At 39.8% G+C, this 21,767-nt stretch overlaps 1 protein-coding gene across 2 annotated transcripts in view; it reads right to left on the minus strand.

Annotated features, from left to right (window-relative positions):
* NAV2 (neuron navigator 2) overlaps positions 1-21,767 on the minus strand; it is a 364,005-nt gene that overhangs the window by 149,291 nt on the left and 192,947 nt on the right. For both annotated transcript variants that reach the window (XM_032794565.1, XM_032794560.1), the window contains 3 exons: positions 8,577-9,684; positions 5,011-5,123; positions 553-661 (listed from right to left, as the gene is read on the minus strand). In XM_032794565.1, coding sequence (XP_032650456.1) covers positions 553-661; positions 5,011-5,123; positions 8,577-9,684 — 1,330 coding nt within the window. The remainder of the gene's footprint in view (positions 1-552; positions 662-5,010; positions 5,124-8,576; positions 9,685-21,767) is intronic.

The following is a 21,767-nucleotide window of genomic DNA, read 5'->3' on the forward strand; positions in this document are numbered from 1 at the left end:
ATTACTGGAGAGTTCTAAATACCGCTTTACTAAAAAATTTTTTACATTCGCATCACTAATAATATTATAAAGCTTTGTTTGTCCAAAGACCAGTTAGGAATTCAAGTTATGCACTTTATCAAGTAGGTCAAGCACAGTTCACCTGCTTGTTTAAACAGAATATTATAGATCTGGGGAGGGAAATGCATTAAAGTCACTCATAAGTAAACCAAAGTAACATTGTAAATGGTAACCTTTGCACAATTCAATTTAAACACCACGTAATGCACTTAACAAGCATTGCTCTTTCTATGACTGTGTTTCTATATCCAACCGTTGTGTTCTCTGCATCACCACTGCTTACTCTTCATAAATCTTTATAAATACTAAACAAGGATCAGATTCTGTGCCTTCAATAAAAGAAAAAAGCACAGTAAATGCTTAGCCAATTTAATTTCCTCCATTGTCAGTGTTAATAATTTTTGCAAGGGCACAACCCAGCCAGAGTCAGGACAGGTAATATAAGAACACAGTTATTTCACTGTTCCATAAAGAAGCAATTCATGTCACTACCTGTGGGAGACCTGGGTTCCCCGTAAGCTGGACATGGTCTCCTCTAAGTTCTGTCGAAGATCAGCAATGTTCTTGACAGTTCGCAATCGTCGAGTTTCTGGATCCTCCCCTATGAAATAACAGACCTTTAGAAGGAAAGAACTAGCTCACATTAATTAGCAATAGCCAAGAAATGCACTATTATCTCTTCACGGCTCTGAGTCAAGCACAAATCCCTGCCTTTACATTATTTAATATCCAATCCCACACTAAATATGATGTAGGATTTCATTCACTGCTGAAAGGAGCTTTCCACTGGCCAGACTGAGGAATAGCACTGCATTGTTAACTTCATTTCATGGGCTTTCTTTGAACCATAAAATAATCAAATATTTTTGTATTGGATTTTACTCAAATCTCCCTGGTACACTTTTGCTTAATAGCCAGAATGGTTAGAGCATATTGCAGTCCAGTCCATCCCCCATACTGGCATGAGGAACATGTACTTGATAAAGCCTGTTTTTTGGAAGGTTATAATCACAGTAGATATACTTTTCTCATTTTAAGTACATCAAATTGATTATTAGAAAGCTGCTGTTTTGGGAACAAACTAAACCATGTCTATTAATTGCTCCATAGCTGAATGATTTACCAGGTAATCCAGCAAATGCAGTTGCCTGCCAAGCTTCATCCTGCTATTTCATGCACGGAAATGAGCTTTACGGACCAGGTATGGTCACCAGAATGCATTATGATACAGAGATAGTTTTGTTCTGGTTTTTTGGTAGGAACTCAAATTAATTTCCCTTGCAGGCTGTAACACATCCAGGTCAGCATGATTCATGTTCCAGTAGCAAGTTATTGTATAACTGTATAGAAACCTTCCAAATTAAACCAGCAATAGTCAAGAACACATTGATATGTAACTTAAATCCTCACGGTCATAACAACTATTTTTTTTTTTGCTTTGCATAAGGATTCTTTGCCATTTTTATTTCCCTAAGGAAATTCTTAAGGAATTCCCTAAGATGGTTCATTTGACAACAGCATATTACCTGTTTTTAGACCAGAAAAGGAATCTACTTCCATTTTATAAAACCTCCTACTGGCCTCTGGAATTTATTTTGCTTACTTGTTCTATGTAATTGATTAAAAACCACTTCAGTGTTAGCTCAGCTATATTTTATCTACTTAAAAGCTCCTTAGTGTTAAAAAGAAGTGACTTATGATTGTTAGTGGTACCAAGGTGCTTGCTGTCAGCATGGAGCATAACTGAACTAGAAAATCTTCACATAGGATGTAGAAGAAAAAAACCCCTGCTAATTAGCTAAGCCCACTTCACAGCAGGGAATGAGCTCATTCAAAAGGTTTACAACAGACAGCTAAATACCAAAATGCTTCATATCCAAAATTTAACTATTTTTGATAATACTGCAGTCTTGATACTCTTGCATGTTCTTTAAGTGAAGCCTTCTTCCCTAAAAGCTCCCATGAAACTGAGTTGAACTAATCCACAAAATGGTTAGTTCAGATGAGAATCTACACATTAAAATTTCTTATTTAAGTAAAGACTGAAAACAGTCTCCAAACAGTTGCTGCTCTTTAAAAAAGCTTCTCTCGGCCTCTGAAGTAAATTTAGTGCTTGTGTAAGGTGCCAAATTGCTAGCCCTGGACAGTGAAGACCTCCAAGGCATCAGTGCAAATGTCCCATGCTGCCCCACCAATGTGCCTCAGCTCTGACTTGTAGGTAGGGTGACCAGACAACAAGTGTGAAAAATCAGGACAGGGGGTGGGGAGTAATAGGAACCTATATAAGAAAAAGACCCAAAAATTGGGACTGTCCCTATAAAATCGGGACGTCTGGTCACCCTACTTGTAGGAGTCATCTCTAGGGAAAAGAAAGTAGTTTCATATTCATCCAGTCCTTGGCCTTCCTGAAATAGATAACAAGGGGCCAATTATCGTACATGTTAGTGATGTTTTTCCATGATGTGGACAGCTGTCTCTGGGAACCAGAGTGACACTAATAATGCATTTCACATAGGCCACCTAACCATCAGATAGTTATGGCTTCATCACTACTGACCTGACAAGATTGAAAACAGAATCCTAATAGAGCTCAATTCTCTCAGCCATACAGTCTCTGGGATGTAAACATTTTTATACACTTATTAGTCTGCAAATTATTGCAACACTAAAGAACATTTAAAAATAGTATTTCTAGGACTATGTCTGATAAAAGTGCTCTTTCCACAGATTATTTCTTTTGTAAACGTGAAGGCAAGATCTAGATAAGCTATTAAGAGCACAGATAAGAGGCTTAGCTGAGGTAAAAGCTGTTAAAGTTTTTTGCTTTGAGACTCACCAAACTAAATTGTGACAATGTTTTTCTAAAGAGAAAGTCATATTCAGACATCAGTTCTAAGCTCGTTAGAAGACATTATATTGACTTTCATTGAAAATATCTAATTAGATTACACTTAAGACATTAATCACCTTCTTTACAAGATTCTTCTCTTCATGGATATTCTGTATATCGTGTCTGTGAACTGTTTACTTCCATTTCTCCATATACACATCTAAGTCATTAGCAACGTTTGTTGCATGCATGAATGGACAAAACAAGAGACATTATAGTCTGATTTATTTCTTAAAGATTTCCTCTCTTTTGGGGTTGAGGAACTGTTTTATTTGTTCTCCATTAATGCTCCTTGATTGAATACCGCTATCTGTTGACTTTGGCTTTAAACAATTTCCTCTTTGGATCCACATTATATGATATACAGATTGTGCTGCTGCTGTGTACTTTTGGATCTCGAACTAACATGCATAATAAAATAATAATACTTTGAACTTAAATAATATCTTCCATTAAGGTCTCTGAAAACCCTCTGTAAACTAGGTATTACCACCATTTTACAAATGGGTAAAATTAATAATAATAATAATAATATAAAAGTGAGATATATATTTCATTTTACCCATTTGTAAAATGGAAATAATATATATAGTTTGGGAGAATTGCCTAAGATAACACACTGATTTAGAGCCACTATTGAGAAAACTCAGGAAGCCCAATGCTTGTTCCCCCAATTCTAACCAACAATGCACTGCCTCCTCTATTTATTTATCACTGCAGGAATGTTCACAAGGACTGTATCCCTAATGCCATTTGTTTGTCTGCTTAATATTTCATGTATTTACATATAAATTATAAATGCAGATATGCGCATACGGGCACTCCTGCTGCTCTCCTCTTCACCACTGACTCTTCCTCTTGGTTCTGCGGCCAGCATGCGTACATGCAGGTGTAACCGTAGCAAAGGCAGAATATATAATGAAATATGAAATTAATCTAATTGTGAAGCTTACAGCCACATAACTTCCCAAGCAGAAGGATCAGTTCCAAAGCTCACGTTAGCCTGGAGAATGTATGAACTAACTAGATAAAGAACTCTACAGTGATACCCTAACTGTGAGACATGTTAACGACATATTTAGTTTATAAACAAAAACACACAGTTCTCTGAAAACAAAAAGAGGGATGAAGAGTGGAGACACACCAAAGACCTACAAGCACAACTCACATTTGTACTGCAATGTTGTTGCCAAAAGTCACTTCGTGAACATTTATTGTTATCAGCTATTCCTGGCAGTGGCAGGAATTTTAGAATACACACAACACATCAAATTACTTTACCACCCAGAGCATCTCAATCCAAAATCAATTTCAGCACACTTCTTATTCAATAGACACAGTAAGTTAAAATTGGTTTTATATTTCTCATTGCAGCAATGGGAGTGTCCCTATTAATTTAGTCATCAAATTGATGAATGCTGTAGAGAGCTACTCTCCTTTCTTGTACAGATGTAATGGCTGATTTTATGATGAAGGGGCAATTGTCAAAACTCCAAACTTTCAAAACAAGAAATAGCTTGTTAACCTATCATTTTAAATCTGGGAAATGCAAACATGAGTTGAAGCTAAAGCACACTACTTCTCAAATTATTCAGACAGAATGTGACAATGTTGGGGTTTTCCCAATGTTAGAAACTAATGCAAAATGCCAAAGGAACAAACTTTATCTAATCCACAATCTCTGAAGTCTGAAATATTAAAAAATGGAAAACATATCAGATACATGGTTCCTTAGGGGCGCTTGAGGAATATTTTAGTAAAATCTGGCAAGATGCTGAATGTTTGCTGCAAGGTGCTAGAGCAAGATATTAACTACCCTTAATTTCCAATGATTTCAGTGCTCAGCATCTTGTAGAACTAAGGCCATGGTGTCCAAAACTCTGATCTTTACCCAGTTTCTGAAGGACCAAATATTAGAACTCATCAAAAACAAGGCTCTAGGAATAACCACATAAATTAAATTCCCCCTAAAGAGAGGGGAAACAAACTTCATTTAGCTCACTCTCATTTGTTATATACAATGCACACAATTAGTTATCTAGACATCTTCCAGGACCTACCTGAAAGGTCTTCAAGACCAGGCTGTCCAGTTTTAGTGTAAAGAGCAGTATCCATGCTCACCCCTCCCGTGCCGGACTCAGCTGTTACATTCCCTTCATTGTCTGTCTGGGATCTTAAAGGCAACACAAATATAGAGATATGCAGTCACTAACCACCAAAAATTTATCAAGTGTAACATTGATAAAACTGCACCCGCCATCACCCACTGTGTTCTTTTCTCTAGAATACACTAGCAGACTGACTTTACATAATTCATTAGTCCCATGTTGAGCTATGTCCTAGAAACGGAAACAGGCACTGAACTGTAAAAAAAAATATGAAATATTCATAGTCAAAATGTAGACTTTACAGACCCCCAGACACTAAGACATTTCAGATTTTCAGCAGGACACACTGGGCTGAAACTGTGATCTTCATTAACAATGGAGTTTATATGTGACAGTTCTTCACACCTGTGCAGAATTCCCTTTGTTAACTAGCAATGTCATCAGTTCTTTTTTTTAAAAGAAACAACTAGGTAAAATAATAACCATTGACTGCCAGAACAACTTTCGACATGGTATTATTCAGTGGAAGATGTTTTTCTAAGAATCTGTTTTCCAGTTATACATTAGTATAAATCTGTGATCACTTCATTTTACTGGTTACACTATGTTTTGGATCTTAGGACCACAGTACTTAGCACTTAGAAGTGCAGCCTCCTTTAAGTGTACGAAAGAGTTCCTAGATAGGAGGATACAGAAGGTATTTCACTGATACTACTCTTGATCTCGGCTAAAAGACCATGTGAAAACATACAGTAGGGTATAATAATTTCTCTGTTTGCAGTTTAAAAAAACCAGGAGAAGTATATTTACAACAGATTATCTGCTTCTCAGCATCTTGTGTAGGTGTTGTGGGCAAGGGAAGGGGATGGCAAGATGGTTCCTGCTCTCTAGTGATTCCCAGATAGCGAACTCCCCCCTTAGAGTTATTGCCTACTTTAGAGCAAATCTGAGGCTGCTCTTGTAACATCTCAGTGTAGCAGTCTGTCCTCTTCTAGTGCTGGCTGGGCTATAGATACAGGTTGATGAGCCTAACATAGACTTAGCTAAAAGAGCTGGATCTTTGAATTCAGGCAGTAGAGAACCATGCATTAACACATCCTGATGTGCCAGATTCAAACCCTGCTGCTGACATCCCACCCTGGAAGGCAGGACCCCAAGATCAAGAAAATACAATAGCTCCTTTGGGAGTCCCCTACAGCTGTATCTAGCACATAATGGCTCTTTAGGGCAGAGACCGTCATTTGTTCTGCATCTGTACAGCTCCTAGCACAGTGACGTTTGGGTCCATGGCTGGGGCTCCTAGGTACTACGGTAATATGAACAAACAACAGTAACAGTAATAGACAGAGTTTAAAGTTTGGAACAAACTTAAAAATGATGCTACAAATTATATTCTTCAGGTCTTCCAAATGGGTACACACTATTAGTGATTGGATCCCTTTTTATTAAGCATGGATTTACTTTTCCTCTTCATTTTTCAAGAAAACAAGATGATACATTTTGACCTTTCACTTTAACTGCTGGCTGGGCAAGTAAATTTGATTTTTTTTTTCAAGTGTGCAGCAGTTTTTCTGGCAGAATTGTACAGTTTGTTTTGCATTCTTTTGAAAGGTCAAATAAACATTACCTTGAGACTACCAATCTGTTATTAGAGTTACAAAAATAGTATGGTTAGCAGCTCAGCTGCTTTCATGCTTAAGATGATACTAGTATTGAAAACACTGAATAGAGATCAGCTCCAAGTCAGTTATACTGGGTTTTATTTTGGCTTTTTCATCAGGACATTATAGTCATAAACAGACAACAATCCAATGCCTAACTCACCCTTGCTTGTTCATGGGGGTAAGAAATGTAAACTGAGATCTGATCATGAATACTGGGGGAGTATTTGAGAGGCCAGCTCAAAATATATATATATGTGTGTGTGTGTGTGTGTGTGTGTGTGTGTGTGTGTGTGTGTGTGTATACACACACACACACACACACACACATAGATGAGCACTCCTTGCCTTTTGACTACAATGCAAATCAGTTTAACTTATGTCCCATGTTGGGGGACAGGCTCAAACACAGAGGTCTTTTTCAATCTTTATCTACAGCATTATAATGCCAAGAAATGTACTGGCACCTCCAGCTCCAAACAGAGAGCTGCACCTCTAATGGGTTTGTAAACAAACAGCAGGCAAACATCAGATGCTGCACTGGTGATGATTTGAAAATCGTGGGTTTCAGAGCAGGGTGAATCCAGAAATATTAATATGTATTTTAATAGTGGCACCAAGTTCCCTGTATATATAAATATCTCCTGTCTGCGTGTTCCATTCTATGCATCCGAAGAAGTGAGCTGTAGCTCACGAAAGCTCATGCTGAAATAAATTTGTTAGTCTCTAAGGTGCCACAAGTACTCCTGTTCTTTTTACCAAGAAGAATGTAATATTAATATGTATTTTAATCAGGTTAATCATTCACAGGTGGCTCATTTTCATGCACTGGCACAGCAGGAAGCGTGCACAGCTTTTTACAAATATCCTGTACAACGCAGAAAAATAGTATTTGTCTGATTATGTCCAGCAATGGGCGGGTGCCCAAGGAGAGGGGGCACAAGGGTCTCATTTTATGTTCCCATATAGGGGCCGAGCATACTATCAATCCTTTTGCTTCCCTGAGTGCAAGGATCGCTCCATGCACCTTTGCTACAGATCTATGGGGGAGGCAGGGCTATGGCCCAGCTCCCCTGAGTCAACACCTACCAACAGAGCAAAACCCACTCATTGGAGAATGAATGCTTGAGCCTAACCAAGGATCGAGCTGCAGCCATGCTCTTCCTTCAATCCTAGGCCTCATTTCCACTAGTGACATTTTCTAAACATATCTCAGCATTGCAAACACTGAGTTTGCTTCACTACTGTTAGCAACATCAGGACCACCTCTGTAGAGGGGCCACCAACTACTGCAACCATATTTAACACTATGACATATAAAAGACAGTCTGATCAACACAATGTTAAAAATGACCAAAGCAGCAGCTAGACTATCTACAATGGGTGTCGAACAGGGCACACACTCCAATGGAGCTGAACTGGTGTCTCCAACAGTTGGAAGTTTTGGACACAGCCTTGCAGATATCATACCTGCCTAAGGTACAACGCCTACAGAAGCTCCCAGTGCTACACTGCAACTCCACTCTATCCACCATAGGCTAAGACTGCTACAACTGAACCATATAAACATTACATCTAAAGCACACATACTGTATACATACTATTAACAAGCCAGTATTATAAAGTCAGCTTTAAGCAAACATAGTATATGAGGCAGCAATAATTTACTTCTTAACTGTTGGGAAACAATAACTATCTCAGCTATGACTGTTGTTTTTTAACAGTAACTTGATAAACGATGTCACTTTTTTTAAAAGAACTGTCAGCACCAATGCAACCACTGTACAATTTTTCTCCCCCTGCCTCCAAGTAACCATATCTTAAATGGATAAAAATTTCAGGTTCAAAACACCCTACCTGTACATGAAAGGAGCTACTGTAGCAGTGTTCGGGTGGTTGTATTGCTGTTGTGGATGAGGTAGTTGAACACTCACAGTATTGCTTCCGGTAGTCTGTGTGGTACTAACTGGCCCATTGACAGCTTGGGTGCTGCTGCTACTGTTAAGAGCAGACACCCCTCCTATCCCTTTTCCTTCTGAGGAGGCTAAACTTGAAGTGGAACTGGAATTCCTGCTGTCTAGTTGGGTCTTCTGATGAGAGAGCCCAGAGCCAGGTTTTCCACTGCGGCTTCTCTCACCTTCCTTTGCAGAAGTTGGGGCACTTGAGGATTTCCCTGTGGTGTTTTTCATTCCTGGTTTTGGTATGCCACTGTGTGAAGGGGCAGAGGCCTCCTTCTTGGCACTATTCAGCTTTCCTCCTTTAGGGATAAAGCTTGCAATCTTGGAGGACTTTTTTGGCATCTCTGTTGTAGCTGGTGCTGTCTGTTCTTCTTTTGGCTCCTCTTTAATCTCCTGCTTCTCCATTACAGATATCCTTTTTGCAATGTCTTTGCTTTTATCCTTTTCTTTCTCTTTCTGTTTCTCTTTCTCACTGCCCTTTGGGGAACTTTTCTTATTAGTCAGTGCCCGGCTAAAAGTTCTTTGTGCAATGCCCTTCAGTGCAATTTTGGGGCTACTGGATGTTGGTCCTGGGTTGTTCGTATTCCGATTTGCAGCATCTCTCTCTTCACTTTCCTCAAAGCTGGGAAGTGCCTCTAGTCTTTCACAGCTAGTGTCCCGAGACCCTGAGCACTCAAGGGATGTTCCTCCTGCTTTGGAGCCTCCTTTGCTATTGAAGAGTTTTAATTTCTCAAGCATGGATTTTTGACCATTGGGAGATGCTTTGACCATTTCTGAAGGTGGTTTTGGAGACTCTGGAATTGGCTGCTTTACAGATAACATGGAAGACGTGGCTGTGTGCTTCGCACTAAGGGACTTGCTGCGCCAGGGTTTAATGGCAGAGCTGGGCTGGGGTATAGCCGATGAGTTATTGCAACTAACAGCATTTGTACTGCTGCTGCTTTGAACTGAAGATGGTACATTTTCATTCATTCCTGTGGACTGGGAGGCTGTACTGTCTGCTGGCTCTGGGAAAAACAAACAAACAGTAGTACCTGGTATTAAAACAGCTCTGATTAACGCAATTTCTTTGCACCACAAAAGGTCTGGTGTTTTCGACTACTACTACTAGGAAAGAAAGATTTCTCATTATTACAGACTACAGCAGTGTCACTAAACAAAGTAAGACTGCTACTTTATTGAGGGGAGAAAAAAATTCAGAAAACTCTCACTATGGCAATTTACATGTATTCACAGTTTTACAAACACACCTACATGAAGTTAAACATGCAAAAGCCAGATATGTTTTAGAAAGTCCTGTAGATCTACAGTGCATCTTCATTAGAAATTACATGTGCATTATTATCTGATCAAGGCTTTTCCTCTGTTTTTAAAAAAATCCTTACTGTTCAAGTTCACTTCTTAGAAAAACCTCAAGTATATTTAAAAAGAAAAACTGCGTGGAGAAAAAAAAACAATACTGAAGTTAGTTCCAGTTAATGGTGGTTTCAAATTCTGATATCCATTAAAAACAGAGGCAAACCCATTCTGCAAAAATAAAACCAGTTGTATCCTTATTCATGGAGTGAACCTAAGTGATACATTTTTATCTAATAACTACATCCAGCTGCAAGAAGAGCTAATGTCAGTAACTGCAAACCCTTCTTCAGTGAGCATGAATCTCTTGTTTGTTTAGGTTTTTTTTAACGTTACTTGCTTTTCTTAAATAATAAATTCAGCACCTAAAGAAAGCTTGAAAATCACACTGGCTTACTCACCTATCAGTGGCCACTTCTCTTCTGAAGTTTCTCTTTGCAAAGTTTCCCTTCTGGAGACGTTACTCTCTCAATTATCACAAATACGTTTTCTGTTAAACGGCTCATGTTTCCAATTAACTTTTGTCATCTCTAACTGTTCGGCTGCCCAGCAGCCTGCTGGGGATTAACGGCTTTTACCTATATTTCCCTGCCCTCTAGCAATAAAGTAAACGGAATATAGAGCTGCTTTTTTTAATTTAAAATAAACAGCAGTTGAGAACGTACATTTTCAGCAGCCGGAGCAGCACTGTGAATTCAGTTCTGTAAATCATGAACTGCTGCAACCACACAGGGGCTGTTTTACTTCACTTTCAGCTGCTCACTGAAGATATAGCTTTGTTAACCTCACTTGTATAATCCAAACCAGACCTCCCAAAGACTTAAAGCACATACATCTTTATGACTTAGTGTAGATCTGTGTTTTTAGGAGTGTCGAAGATCCCTTTATAATACAGTCAGAGTCATTCCACATTGTTATGTACCAAATGGAACAACAGGAATTAATGGTAATTTTTAAAAAAAGAAGTAATTACTTATATGGGAAGATTTCCAGTGCTCTGTTATTAACTACCAACTACTAGAGTGGCTTTCTAGTCCTTTTCTCTGGAAAGCTTTTCTCAGGTAGATGGAGAAAGGCAATGGTTACCTCAGTATACAGGGGCACCAAGGACTTGATTCTGAACTCATTTACCACAGGTTTTACTAGAGCAACTCTACTGACTTCAATGCAGTTACTCCTGATTTACTCCAGCGTAAGAGCAGAATCAAGTCCCAAGTGTCTCACATCCTCTTCTGCCAGGTGGTGCTTGAGTGCCACTCTCTCTGCCTGAGCTCAGCACTTCACACTCAATCACATGGATTAGGGAGTGTGGAGCAAATGCATTGGATGGTACAGGAGTCACAGGGGGAGGGAAAAGAAGCATCCAGTGCCATCAACTCTGCCCCCAGCTAGGAGGAAGAAGGGGATAAGAAAGACAGGAGCTGCCTGAAGAGCAGTCAGTGATATTGTCCCCTCCCCGTTTTCAAAATGGTGCAGCACCACTGCTTTACACTCCATGTTTCTGGAAGTAATTTGGTTCTCTTTGCTGCCACTTCCCCGATCCATAGCAAGGAGGAAGCAGGGTAAGAACTGTGCTTGAAACACAGTGCCTCTAAGGCTACATCTACACAACATACCACTGGCAGTGGTACATAGCATACGTGTAGCTACACTCTGCAATGAAAAGCATACCACGTCCACACTGCAGTGCATAGCTACACATGTCAGTGAAGAGCTGTTGGGGGAGAAGCTTTAGCAGCTCCTTGGTGCCAGAGCCTTTCACTGCTGCCAGAGTTGCTCCAGCAGCAGAGAGCTGCCAGAGCCTTCCGTGTAGTGAGTAAAGGCTCCAGGACACTACCGTGGTACAAATAGCAGTGTAGACAGGGAGGCAGGACTTGGGCGAGTAGAGAGCCACATAAGGTAATGTATTAGGGTACATACACATACCCTTCATGTGTGTCTGTAATCTACTCACCTAAGCCATGCTTCACCATCTACACTATTTATACCCATACAAGGGCCCAGTGCTGGATTAACCTTTTGTGGGCCCCTCATTGGGGTAATGGAGCATGGCGCAGGGGGGTCGGTCTCCGGAGCAAGGGGCCTGCCAGGGCCAATGGGACATGGCATGGCAAGGGTGGCCCCACTCTACCCAGCCCAGTGCGAGGGCACTATTTACAAACCAGCAAATGCCAGACACACAATGGCCCACCCGGCCCTATGCTGCCAGCATGCACCTTCCACTAGGGGATGGGCCCATGCCATGTCCCACAGCCCCCCTACCCAACACCAGAATAGCCCTCCCCCCATGATTCTCTACGGCCAGAGCCCGCCTCCCAGACCAGGGGACTGGCAGGGTCTCGGGGCACAGTGCAAGCAGAGCAGGCCAGGGCCCCTTCTGAGCATGGGCCTGACTCCATGGTGCCACTGCTGCCATTGTAAACCCTGCACTGCTAAGGGGACAATATGTGTATGTACACTGTACACTGCCAAAAGATGGGTACGGCTACACTGCAGTTAAGACACCCATGGCTGGCCTGTCCCAGCTGACCTGGGCTCAGGCTAAGGGGCTGTTTAATTGCAGCGTAGATGTTCAGGCTCAGGCTGCAGCCTGAGCTCTGGGACCCTCTCCCCTCGCAGGATCCTACAGCCTGGCTCCAGCCAGAGCTGGAACCTCTCCACCACAATTAAACAGCCCGCTAGCCCAAGCCAGCAAGTCCAAGTCAACTGGCATAGGCCAGTCATGGTTTTTTAAATGCAGTGTAGACATACCCTAAAGGTTACACTTGGGGTGGCGTAGCTTCTGAACTATACCTTGCTGAGGGCTGTCTCTAAAGTAACAATCTAGTCCAATGGGACTATGAAGTAAGATGCAGCTTAGCACGTGTAAAGAGCCTGGCTCTTTGAAAATATTGATGAAGAACACGCCAGCATTTTTTTTCACAACTAAACCTGTGAACATTAGAAATTGTGTGTGGGGCGGGAGGTGTCAATTCCAGGAGAGGCAAAACTGCTTTTGTAATGAGTGAGCCATTATTATTGGGAGTGGACTACATCCACCCTAATCCAATTGGCCCTGTCAACACTGGTTCTCCATTTGTGAGGTAAATCCCGTCTCTTCATGTATCATTATCCTATAATGCCTGCATCTGTAATTTTCACTCCATGCATCTGAAGAAGTGGGTTTTTTACCCACGGAAGCTTGTGCCCACATCAATCCATTAGTCTTTAAAGGTGCTACCGGACTCCTCATTGTTTTTACAAAGGGAACAGTATCAGAGCTAGGGTTAAAACTCAGGAGTTCCTGGTTCCCAATTCCCCTCTTTCAATCTCTCTCTTTTCCTGCCTACTCAATCCTAACTCGTCGCCCCCACCCCCATCCCAACCTTCTCTCTCTCCCACTCTCACACACATAGAGTGGCCACTGGTCCCTCACTACACAAACGTAAATGTGGGACCCAATTCTCCTCTTATACAGATGTAAAACTAGCGAAACTCCAGTAACTTTAGAGTTACTCCTGATTTATGCTGGTGTCAATGAGATCAGAATTAGGTCATTGTGAAAACTGGAGTATTGTACTAGATGGGGGGAGGGGAGGGGTTGGAATAATCTATGAACCAGTATAATGCAATTATTAGTTTCTGTATCTGATACTTTCCAGGGAAAACCATTTGATGTCCATGAATGTCTGACTTTGCATCTCTGCTTTTATTATAAGATGTGTAAAACCTCATGAAGCCAGATAGTCAAATTAAAACTGTTCTGTGGGGGGGGGGGGGGAGGAATTGCTTCAATATAAGAAAATTCCAAGCATCTAGGATTATCTGTTCCTTTGTTACAACCAGTTTGCCAAATGTTTTTATTCCTACTAAAACCAACCACTTATATTGGTAAAGCTCCAAAAGTGTGTATTAAAAAGTTCTTTTTCCTACAAAAAGCAGATACCCCAGCATAGAAGATACACTAGTATGAAGGGAAAGATTAATTCAAAAGAGCATAGACCTGATGAAAAGCTGAGTGAGTTTTATGATAAGTTTATTAATTCCCTTGTGATCCTTTGTGGTGGTGGTGTTTTCTTTCCTCGGCAGCCTACATTAACTAAATTGACAACAAATGAAATGTGTTCAAAAACAAAAGACAGCCTAGGCTAAATAATCATTTCTGTCCTCATTTCAAAGACAAAATGTTGGCCTGAAGTCCATTTTATTCCCAATGTTTCTGTTAAAAAGATGTTGGTGGTCTAGTACCAATGCCAGTATACACTGTAATATGGGTAAATCAGATTTCAGCTGCTCTTGTAAAACCTTAACAGCATCTGCAGACCTATCAATTTGTGATGAGAAAAGAAAATCTAGAGTCTTATGATCTAAATTACCCACTTAAATCTTTGAGAGCACATAGTATAACAAGGGCTAGAGAAAATAGATGCTATTTCCTATGATTTGTCAAGTTAAGTCTAAACAAGTGCATTCTCACTTGTTTCAACTGAAAACCATCTGAAATGCAGTCACTAGAAGCAGCAAAAAGCAGCACTTACACAGATGATGTTCTCAACGTTCTCAGTAAAAAGGTCAAGATCTTTACAGTATCTTTCCATAAAAGCATATAAAGGTCCCTTGATTTCACAGCTATGGGGAACAAACAAAATGTTCTCATGAAAAGACAAATTCTTAGTCCAGTGCATAGCTTAAGTAACCAGGCTGCATTCTGTGCAATAGATGCAGAAAAGAGAGAACTCCACACTTGAAGTCCAGGTTAGGAAGTGGTAGAAGACCTGTTCTATGGCCATTATTCTAGTCTCACAACGGCAGAAGGCTGTTGTGTTGCTCCATACCCAGGGTAGAGGAATGACTGGTGTGTCTTGATTCCTCCCCCATCCAGCCACCAAACCATCCTCTTTCCTGGCAGTACCAAGGGAGTACAGCAAAGAAGGCTTCATACCAGATAGCCACCTCTGCCTTATTAGTAATTCAATATGCTTGGCAAACAATGCTTAGGGGTTATTGAGGCTTACATATTTCTATCAGGAGTCTACTGTAAAATTGGAATTTTTCCACAAGTTTAAATAATGAGACCATGTACAGAAGAATCTGCTTAATGAGGTAGCTCTGCACGTGGCCTTTGTCAAAATTAGCAAACTTTATGATTAACAAAAAAAGTACCATTTCAACAGTAATGCTGCTGCCTATGGAGCTGTAGTGAGCATACTGCCTGCCTGGGCTGGCGCTCTGGTATGGGAGGATGCACTATCTGTCCTGGAATAGTGACTGAGCCTACGACAGTGGCAGGTGCAACAGCAACCACATGAGGTGCACAATCTTTTTTTTTTCTTTAAAAGCAGAGATTCCCAGAAAGGGAAATGCTCTGTGATGCCATAGTGAAGTGTACAACAAACATCTCATTTAACAGAAAAGAAATACACTTCACTGAACTGGATAGAATCGCTTGCTTCCACTTTTACTCATAGGATTTCTATCAAGATGTTTCCCCTTTAGAGGGGATTTAATTTTCTGTAATATGAAACAAAAGTCACTTTATTCCTTGAAATCTAGAGCATTATTTTCCCCCAACAGGAGGTAAGCTCTATATGGTAAACTTCAATTGCTGTTTTGGATACTCAGCACTTCTGAAAACTGGGACCAAGATCTGTGGAAATGTCAGTCAGGAAACTTTCACATTTCCGCAAAGTCTTCTTTTGTTCACGTTAAGCTGCAGTATTTGAAATAACAGTTCAGTTGTTTGTGGGTTTGTTTCATTAAGACTCAGCAGTTTCTGAGAGTGGAGTGGGGGGAAAAAAAAAAGCTGGAACCCAGACAACACTTTTCTCTCATTGTCTTGACATAACTGACTAAGACACTTGAATTCCTTGTTGTTTTTGTTTAGTTACAGTAAAACTTAAATGACTCTCCACATGACTGGCTAAGAACAAGACCAGAGGGACCTCTATCGTCCGGATACAAGTTTTGCCATTATGAAATAATGAAACAAGTGAACTGCCTTTTGAAACTGGTGAGTTTTTAATTTAAACCTAAACAAATACCACCCCCGTTTATTGTTCTTAAAGATTTCTCTCATTCGTAAAAATAAATCCTTGACGGCCTGGCTGACAGAGCCATCAAAAGGCATTAATGGGCTGCAGACTAGGGGCTGTAACTGCACCCCTCACTTGGATGATATACATAAGTTAATATTCAGTGTTCCAAACTGGGCACACTTTAACTAGTCAGAACGCTGATATAGAAATGGCAAGCACTAGGAAAAATGTATACTGATAATACTGAGCAGGCACTCAGACATCAAACTAGACAATATTTGTTACTGAATGACTTATTCTGCCAATCAGTAAAGTTGTGTAACATGCAACAGTAACAGTAAAGTGATAGTAACATTGATAGGGTTGCCAATTTTGCTTGGACATATTTCTGGAGGTTTCATCACATGCCATAATCTGTAATTAAAGATTAATCTTTAATTCTTGGAGACTCCAGAACAAGTCTGGAGGGTTGACCACCCTAAATATTGGTACACCTTGTCTCTGTCTTGTTCTCTGCCTGTGGAACATAAAGTATAATCTCCTGAGGACTAAAATGCTTTAGATTAACTGCAGTCATTGGGCTCAACACAGGAGTGTTTGTGTGAGATGTAATGGTCTGCCACAGGCAGGAGATCAGACTAGATGATCTGATGGTCTCATGTGGCCTTAAACTCTCTCTAGATATGACATCAACAATTCTAAAAGACTGAATTTACATTTTAAGCGAATGAGTCCATCTGAAATCTGTGTCTGTACAAATACTTTGCTAATGTTTGTGTCCGTACCAATGCGCACACACAAACACAAAATCTGTTAATCTTGGTTATCAAAATGGCCAATGCCCACAGGTGTGGCCTTTTCTGCTGCACCTGCTGTAGTTCTATGAGGAACTCCCTCTTATGGGCCAGGATTTCTTCCATCTCTGCTTTCTGACCAGTGAGACTGCCTTTCCCTCTCTGACCTAGTTGGTTTATACAACGTCTGGTAGCTGGAGTGGAGAAAAAAGTCTGCAAGCACAGAGGAGTTTCAGCATGGAAGTCATTATGTACTTTCTAGTACTTCAACACAAAGGTCCAGACTGTGCCTCAAAGACACAGCCTGCACTGGAGGGTAGGATGGAGCATACTGTAAGCACCAGCCCTGAGGAGGAATTGTATTGAGTCAGCCAGATTTCCTGCTGAGGTGCAAATACAACCGTGACAAATCGGAGACAGTGTAGCATGCACTCTGCTCTACCCCTGCAACTTTATAAACTGATGTGAAGAAAGAGTTGGGCCATGGCTTCATTCTCATCCTGCCCCTCCTGGGGAGATTATGATACTAGCACCAAGTATGCATTTTGCAGCTACACTACAGCTGGCTCCTACACAGGAACTGAATGCGGGGGAAGACAGTTATGCAGGCTCAGCAAAGAGGCCGAAGACCAAATGGACCACGCAGACTGAACTACCCTCTTGCCTTAAAGATTTCCCTTCCAGGTGAGGGTAGAAAAACACTGGCATTTGTGCAGCAGTGTTGGAAGCTAGCATTACTGTTGTGTCTGTCCTGTGGTTGAGTAGTGGACTTCAGTTTTTGTGGCTGCCCATCTGAATCAATTCACTCAGCAATAAATACATGCAAATTTATATTAAAAATATTAAAAACTGGAAATGTGTAATAATTGTTGTAGCATTGATCAAACAACCAGGAAATTCTGGGCCAGATCCTCAGCTGATATAAATTAGTGTAGTTTCACTGTCATCAAGGTTCTCAAGATTCGGTTTAAGCTTCACTACTGGGTTTTGATTTTTTTTCCTCCTGAACTGTACAAATTAAGGACACCAATTAAGTTTCCTGGCTTTTGCCAGCTGTTTCAAAACAGTTATTTAAATATAGTTTTATTTTGTTTTTAATATTCCTAATGTTTATACCAACTATGGCAAAGTTTCTCAGTCTTGTATAAGTCTATTTCAGTTGTTATTGAAACTTCAGACTCTTTCTGTTTAGGTAAAAAGATCTGGGCATATTTTGAAATGTCAAATTTGGCCAGTTAAACAGTTGTAAGATTAAACACGGACATGATTTATTGCATACTTATATCTTGTCCTGTAACTGTATTGTACTGCTGGATTTACTCTGCAGTGTCTTTAAGCTACCCCATGGGCATATACACAATGTAAACATCTGGTCAAGATTAACTGAGATGGGCCAATTGTCCTCTAAAAATATGTTTAATGAATGAAAAATAAATAGTAGGACAGTGACTAGTAAAAACTGTGCAACGTGGATTTATTGAAGTGCAACAAAAATCATAACACAAAAATAAAATTACACCAATAAATAAAAAGAACAGGACTACTTGTGGCACCTTAGAGACTAAGAAATTTATTTGAGCATAAGCTTTCATGGGCTTATACTGAAATAAATTTGTTAGTCTCTAAGGTGCCACAAGTACTCATGTTCTTTTTGTGGATACAGATTAACACAGCTGCTACTCTGAAACCAATACATAAATAATTAAAAGAATTCACAATGAAATGTTGTAGAGTAAGATTCTAGGCTAACCAAGAAATTTGAAGCTTAACTGAGCATTAGAAATGTATATACACTGTAGTCAAAACTCCTTTCCAGGCTCCTTAAGATACATTTTAATGCTTCACCACTATTACATTAGATTTGCTCTAACCAGAAGCCTGAATATAAGAATTAGAATATAGCAATTTCCTAGTACACCAAGTAAGATTTAATAGACAGAATTAAGAATGGTATGAGGTGCTTTTTCATTGCAAAAGTACTGCTGCTTTGGCCATTTCTTCTGCTGCACCCAAAAGACAGAGAAGCTCAGGTGAAGTTGCCACCAGCTTGTCACCTTCAGATCACTACTCAACATTGTAAAGGCCATTGTCAATTTCCATGTTACTTCTAACTACTGAAACTGAGCAGAGCAGCAAAACCATTGCACCTGGATGAAACTGCTTGCTGTGAAACTGCTTTCTAAAGTTTGGCAGGAGAATGCCAGGGACTAAATCAGGGCTTTTTAATAGATGAGGGGGTGCAATCCCTCAGGACTGTATCAATCAATGCCATTAGTATAGCACTAGTATAGGTATTGGCTGAGGTAACTAATCAGCCTTGGGAGATAACTTATGACAGGATTCTGCCTAGTAGCTGTGTTAGTCTGTATCAGCAAAAAGAACTAGGAGTACTTGTGGTACCTTAGAGACCACAAGTACTCCTCGTTGTTATGACAGGAGTCAGTGAGCTCTCCTTACTGTTTTTGATCTGGGAATATATGCTGCAAAGTTGTGGTGATTTTATCAAAATCTTGCAACAAAGTTCTTACCATTTTCCAAGGAGAAATTTTACTCTTCGTGCAGACCAAAATGGCAGTACCATGTGTGTCCTAGCCTGGTAGCAGATATAGAAGTGTACAGCAATTTGCTACATTTTGGGGGATCCATTATTGCTGAGAGACTCTTAAATACATAAAGCTATTTCTAAACAACTGTCAAGCACTACTGAGTCAACTTTTACTAACCCAATCCAATCTATTCTGTTCCTTTTTGTAAAGGGAACGCAGGCTTATAAACAGAGACACAAGAATGTGAGCCATTGCTGCTATTAAAGATGCTGTGCACATGGAAAGGTGACCCCATAGGCACTAAGGAGTATGTTTCCCAAGAGAAGCCTTGATACTTCAGCTGTTTGACTGTAATTAAAACCAATGGAAATCAAATAACTAAATCTACACTGACTATCCATGAAAAATACTATGAAATTTGCCCCTAAAATCACAGGAATAAATTGTATTTAAAAACAAACTCCTACAACATTCATTAGTTACTGTTTGTAACACACAAACCCATATGAGCCAAATCCTGTGGACCTTGTTATGCAGCCTTCACTCAAGCAAATTCTTACTAAAGTCAATGAGAGTTTTGCCTGAGGAATGACAAAGTAAAAACAGAGCTAGCTCATGACCATTATCCATAGAGGGAAGTAATGGTTTTCCTTGCAACTCAGCTGCATAAGACCAACCTGGATCTTGGGTCAGGATACAGGGCGAAGGAGGGCAGGGGCTGTGGGAGTAGGCTGGGGGGAGATGGACAGCAGATGAAGCCACAGCCCCACTCCCATGCATTGGCTAGTGCAGCTGGCTGGAAGCAAGATTGAGATAAAGTTGCAACTGATAAAAGACTAACACAGCATGCTCCCTCTCCTCTGTGGATAAGAAGCAATCTAGAGAAATTTTGATACAGAGGGGTGTTTCTGGGGCATAATTCCTTTCAATCTAGTCTTGGGTAATGGTCACAGAATATGGCCCTATACCTTTAAACAAATGCCAATAACTGCATGAACCCAAGCAAATTCTATGATATAAATGCAAAGGATCAACAAGCAAAACCAGGAATAAATACGTTCTGAAGATTTTACACCTCTTTTAGTTAAATTTAAAAAAATCACAGTCTTCCCAGAAAAGATCTCCAGCATCAGAAGAAAAGGTCATTCAAACTAGAACACATACATACACAAACAAGTTGCTGGTCAAGACGTGTCAGTCATATTGTACTGAGGATCAAATTGGACATAACAAACATTTATCAAATGCTTTCAACATAAATTATAATACAGAAAACAGGTGAGGATTATTCACCACTTCTGGTTTCTGTTAACACACATAGCACAACTGAAGAAAAATGCCAGTAATTTTACATCTGTATCACTGAAATTATGGATTTGTCAAGACTAGTCACTTAAACTGCTTTGATCAGCAATTTGATTTGGACAGGTAGGTCATCAGTCAGAAGTAATTTCAAATCAAGTGTGAAAGAGTTACAGACAATTATTCTAAAATAGTTTGTTGGTTTTTTTTTAAGAAAGAAGATAGAATTTTGTGTTTTCTCTATGTGCAATATATTGTTTATGTTAAAAAGCATTTTTGTATTAAACAGTATACCTGTGGCCTGAGATTTTTTGCATTAGAGCATTTTTTAAATTTTTAAACAATAATATCAGTTTCCAGTATAAATGTAACCTGCACAGTTTAACCTGGGACAAAACTTCTTTGTTAAGTTATTAACTACACTGAATTAAGCAGCACACATTTGTGGATTGTGAGCACATGTGCTTTTGGCTGTTCTCAGTCCAATATGTAAAAATAACGTAAATTGTTAATTAGCACCTGCCATACGTTCAGCACCTCAAAAAAAAAATTTAACACAGTGAAATTGCTAAAATTTGTGAAGTTCCAAGCATGGAGATATTCCTATTTTACTGAAGCTAAACATTTTCATTACAAAGCGAACTCAAAAGTATAGCCAATTTATAACTTAATTTTTAACCTCATGTACTTATGCTTTCCTTTTAAAATCTCTACCCACTATTGCAGTTGTTAGCATTAATTAGCACGTGCAAAAGGGTGCTCCTTCAACCTCTGAACATAAACATTAGATTCAAATGAATTTTACAAAGAAAGAAAAAGCTCAAACCCTTGTCAAAAATGTAAACAGCAAAGACTAATGAACATGGATGTTGGATTTGAGAAAAAAATACTTTAACTTACTGCTATTTGTTGCATGAACCAAATGTTTCATTCTATAAAAGTTCTTTCCAGTTTTCTTCTTGCTCATGCTGTGTTGATTGATAACGAGGATGATCTTTTCTTCACCTCAAGATCCTCTATTTAATTTTCAGTCTCTAATGAACTGTTAATCTTTCTGATGGGAAAGTCTCTCTATCCT

This window comes from Chelonoidis abingdonii, chromosome 4 (assembly GCF_003597395.2).
Source record: "Chelonoidis abingdonii isolate Lonesome George chromosome 4, CheloAbing_2.0, whole genome shotgun sequence".
NCBI lineage: Eukaryota > Metazoa > Chordata > Testudines > Testudinidae > Chelonoidis > Chelonoidis abingdonii.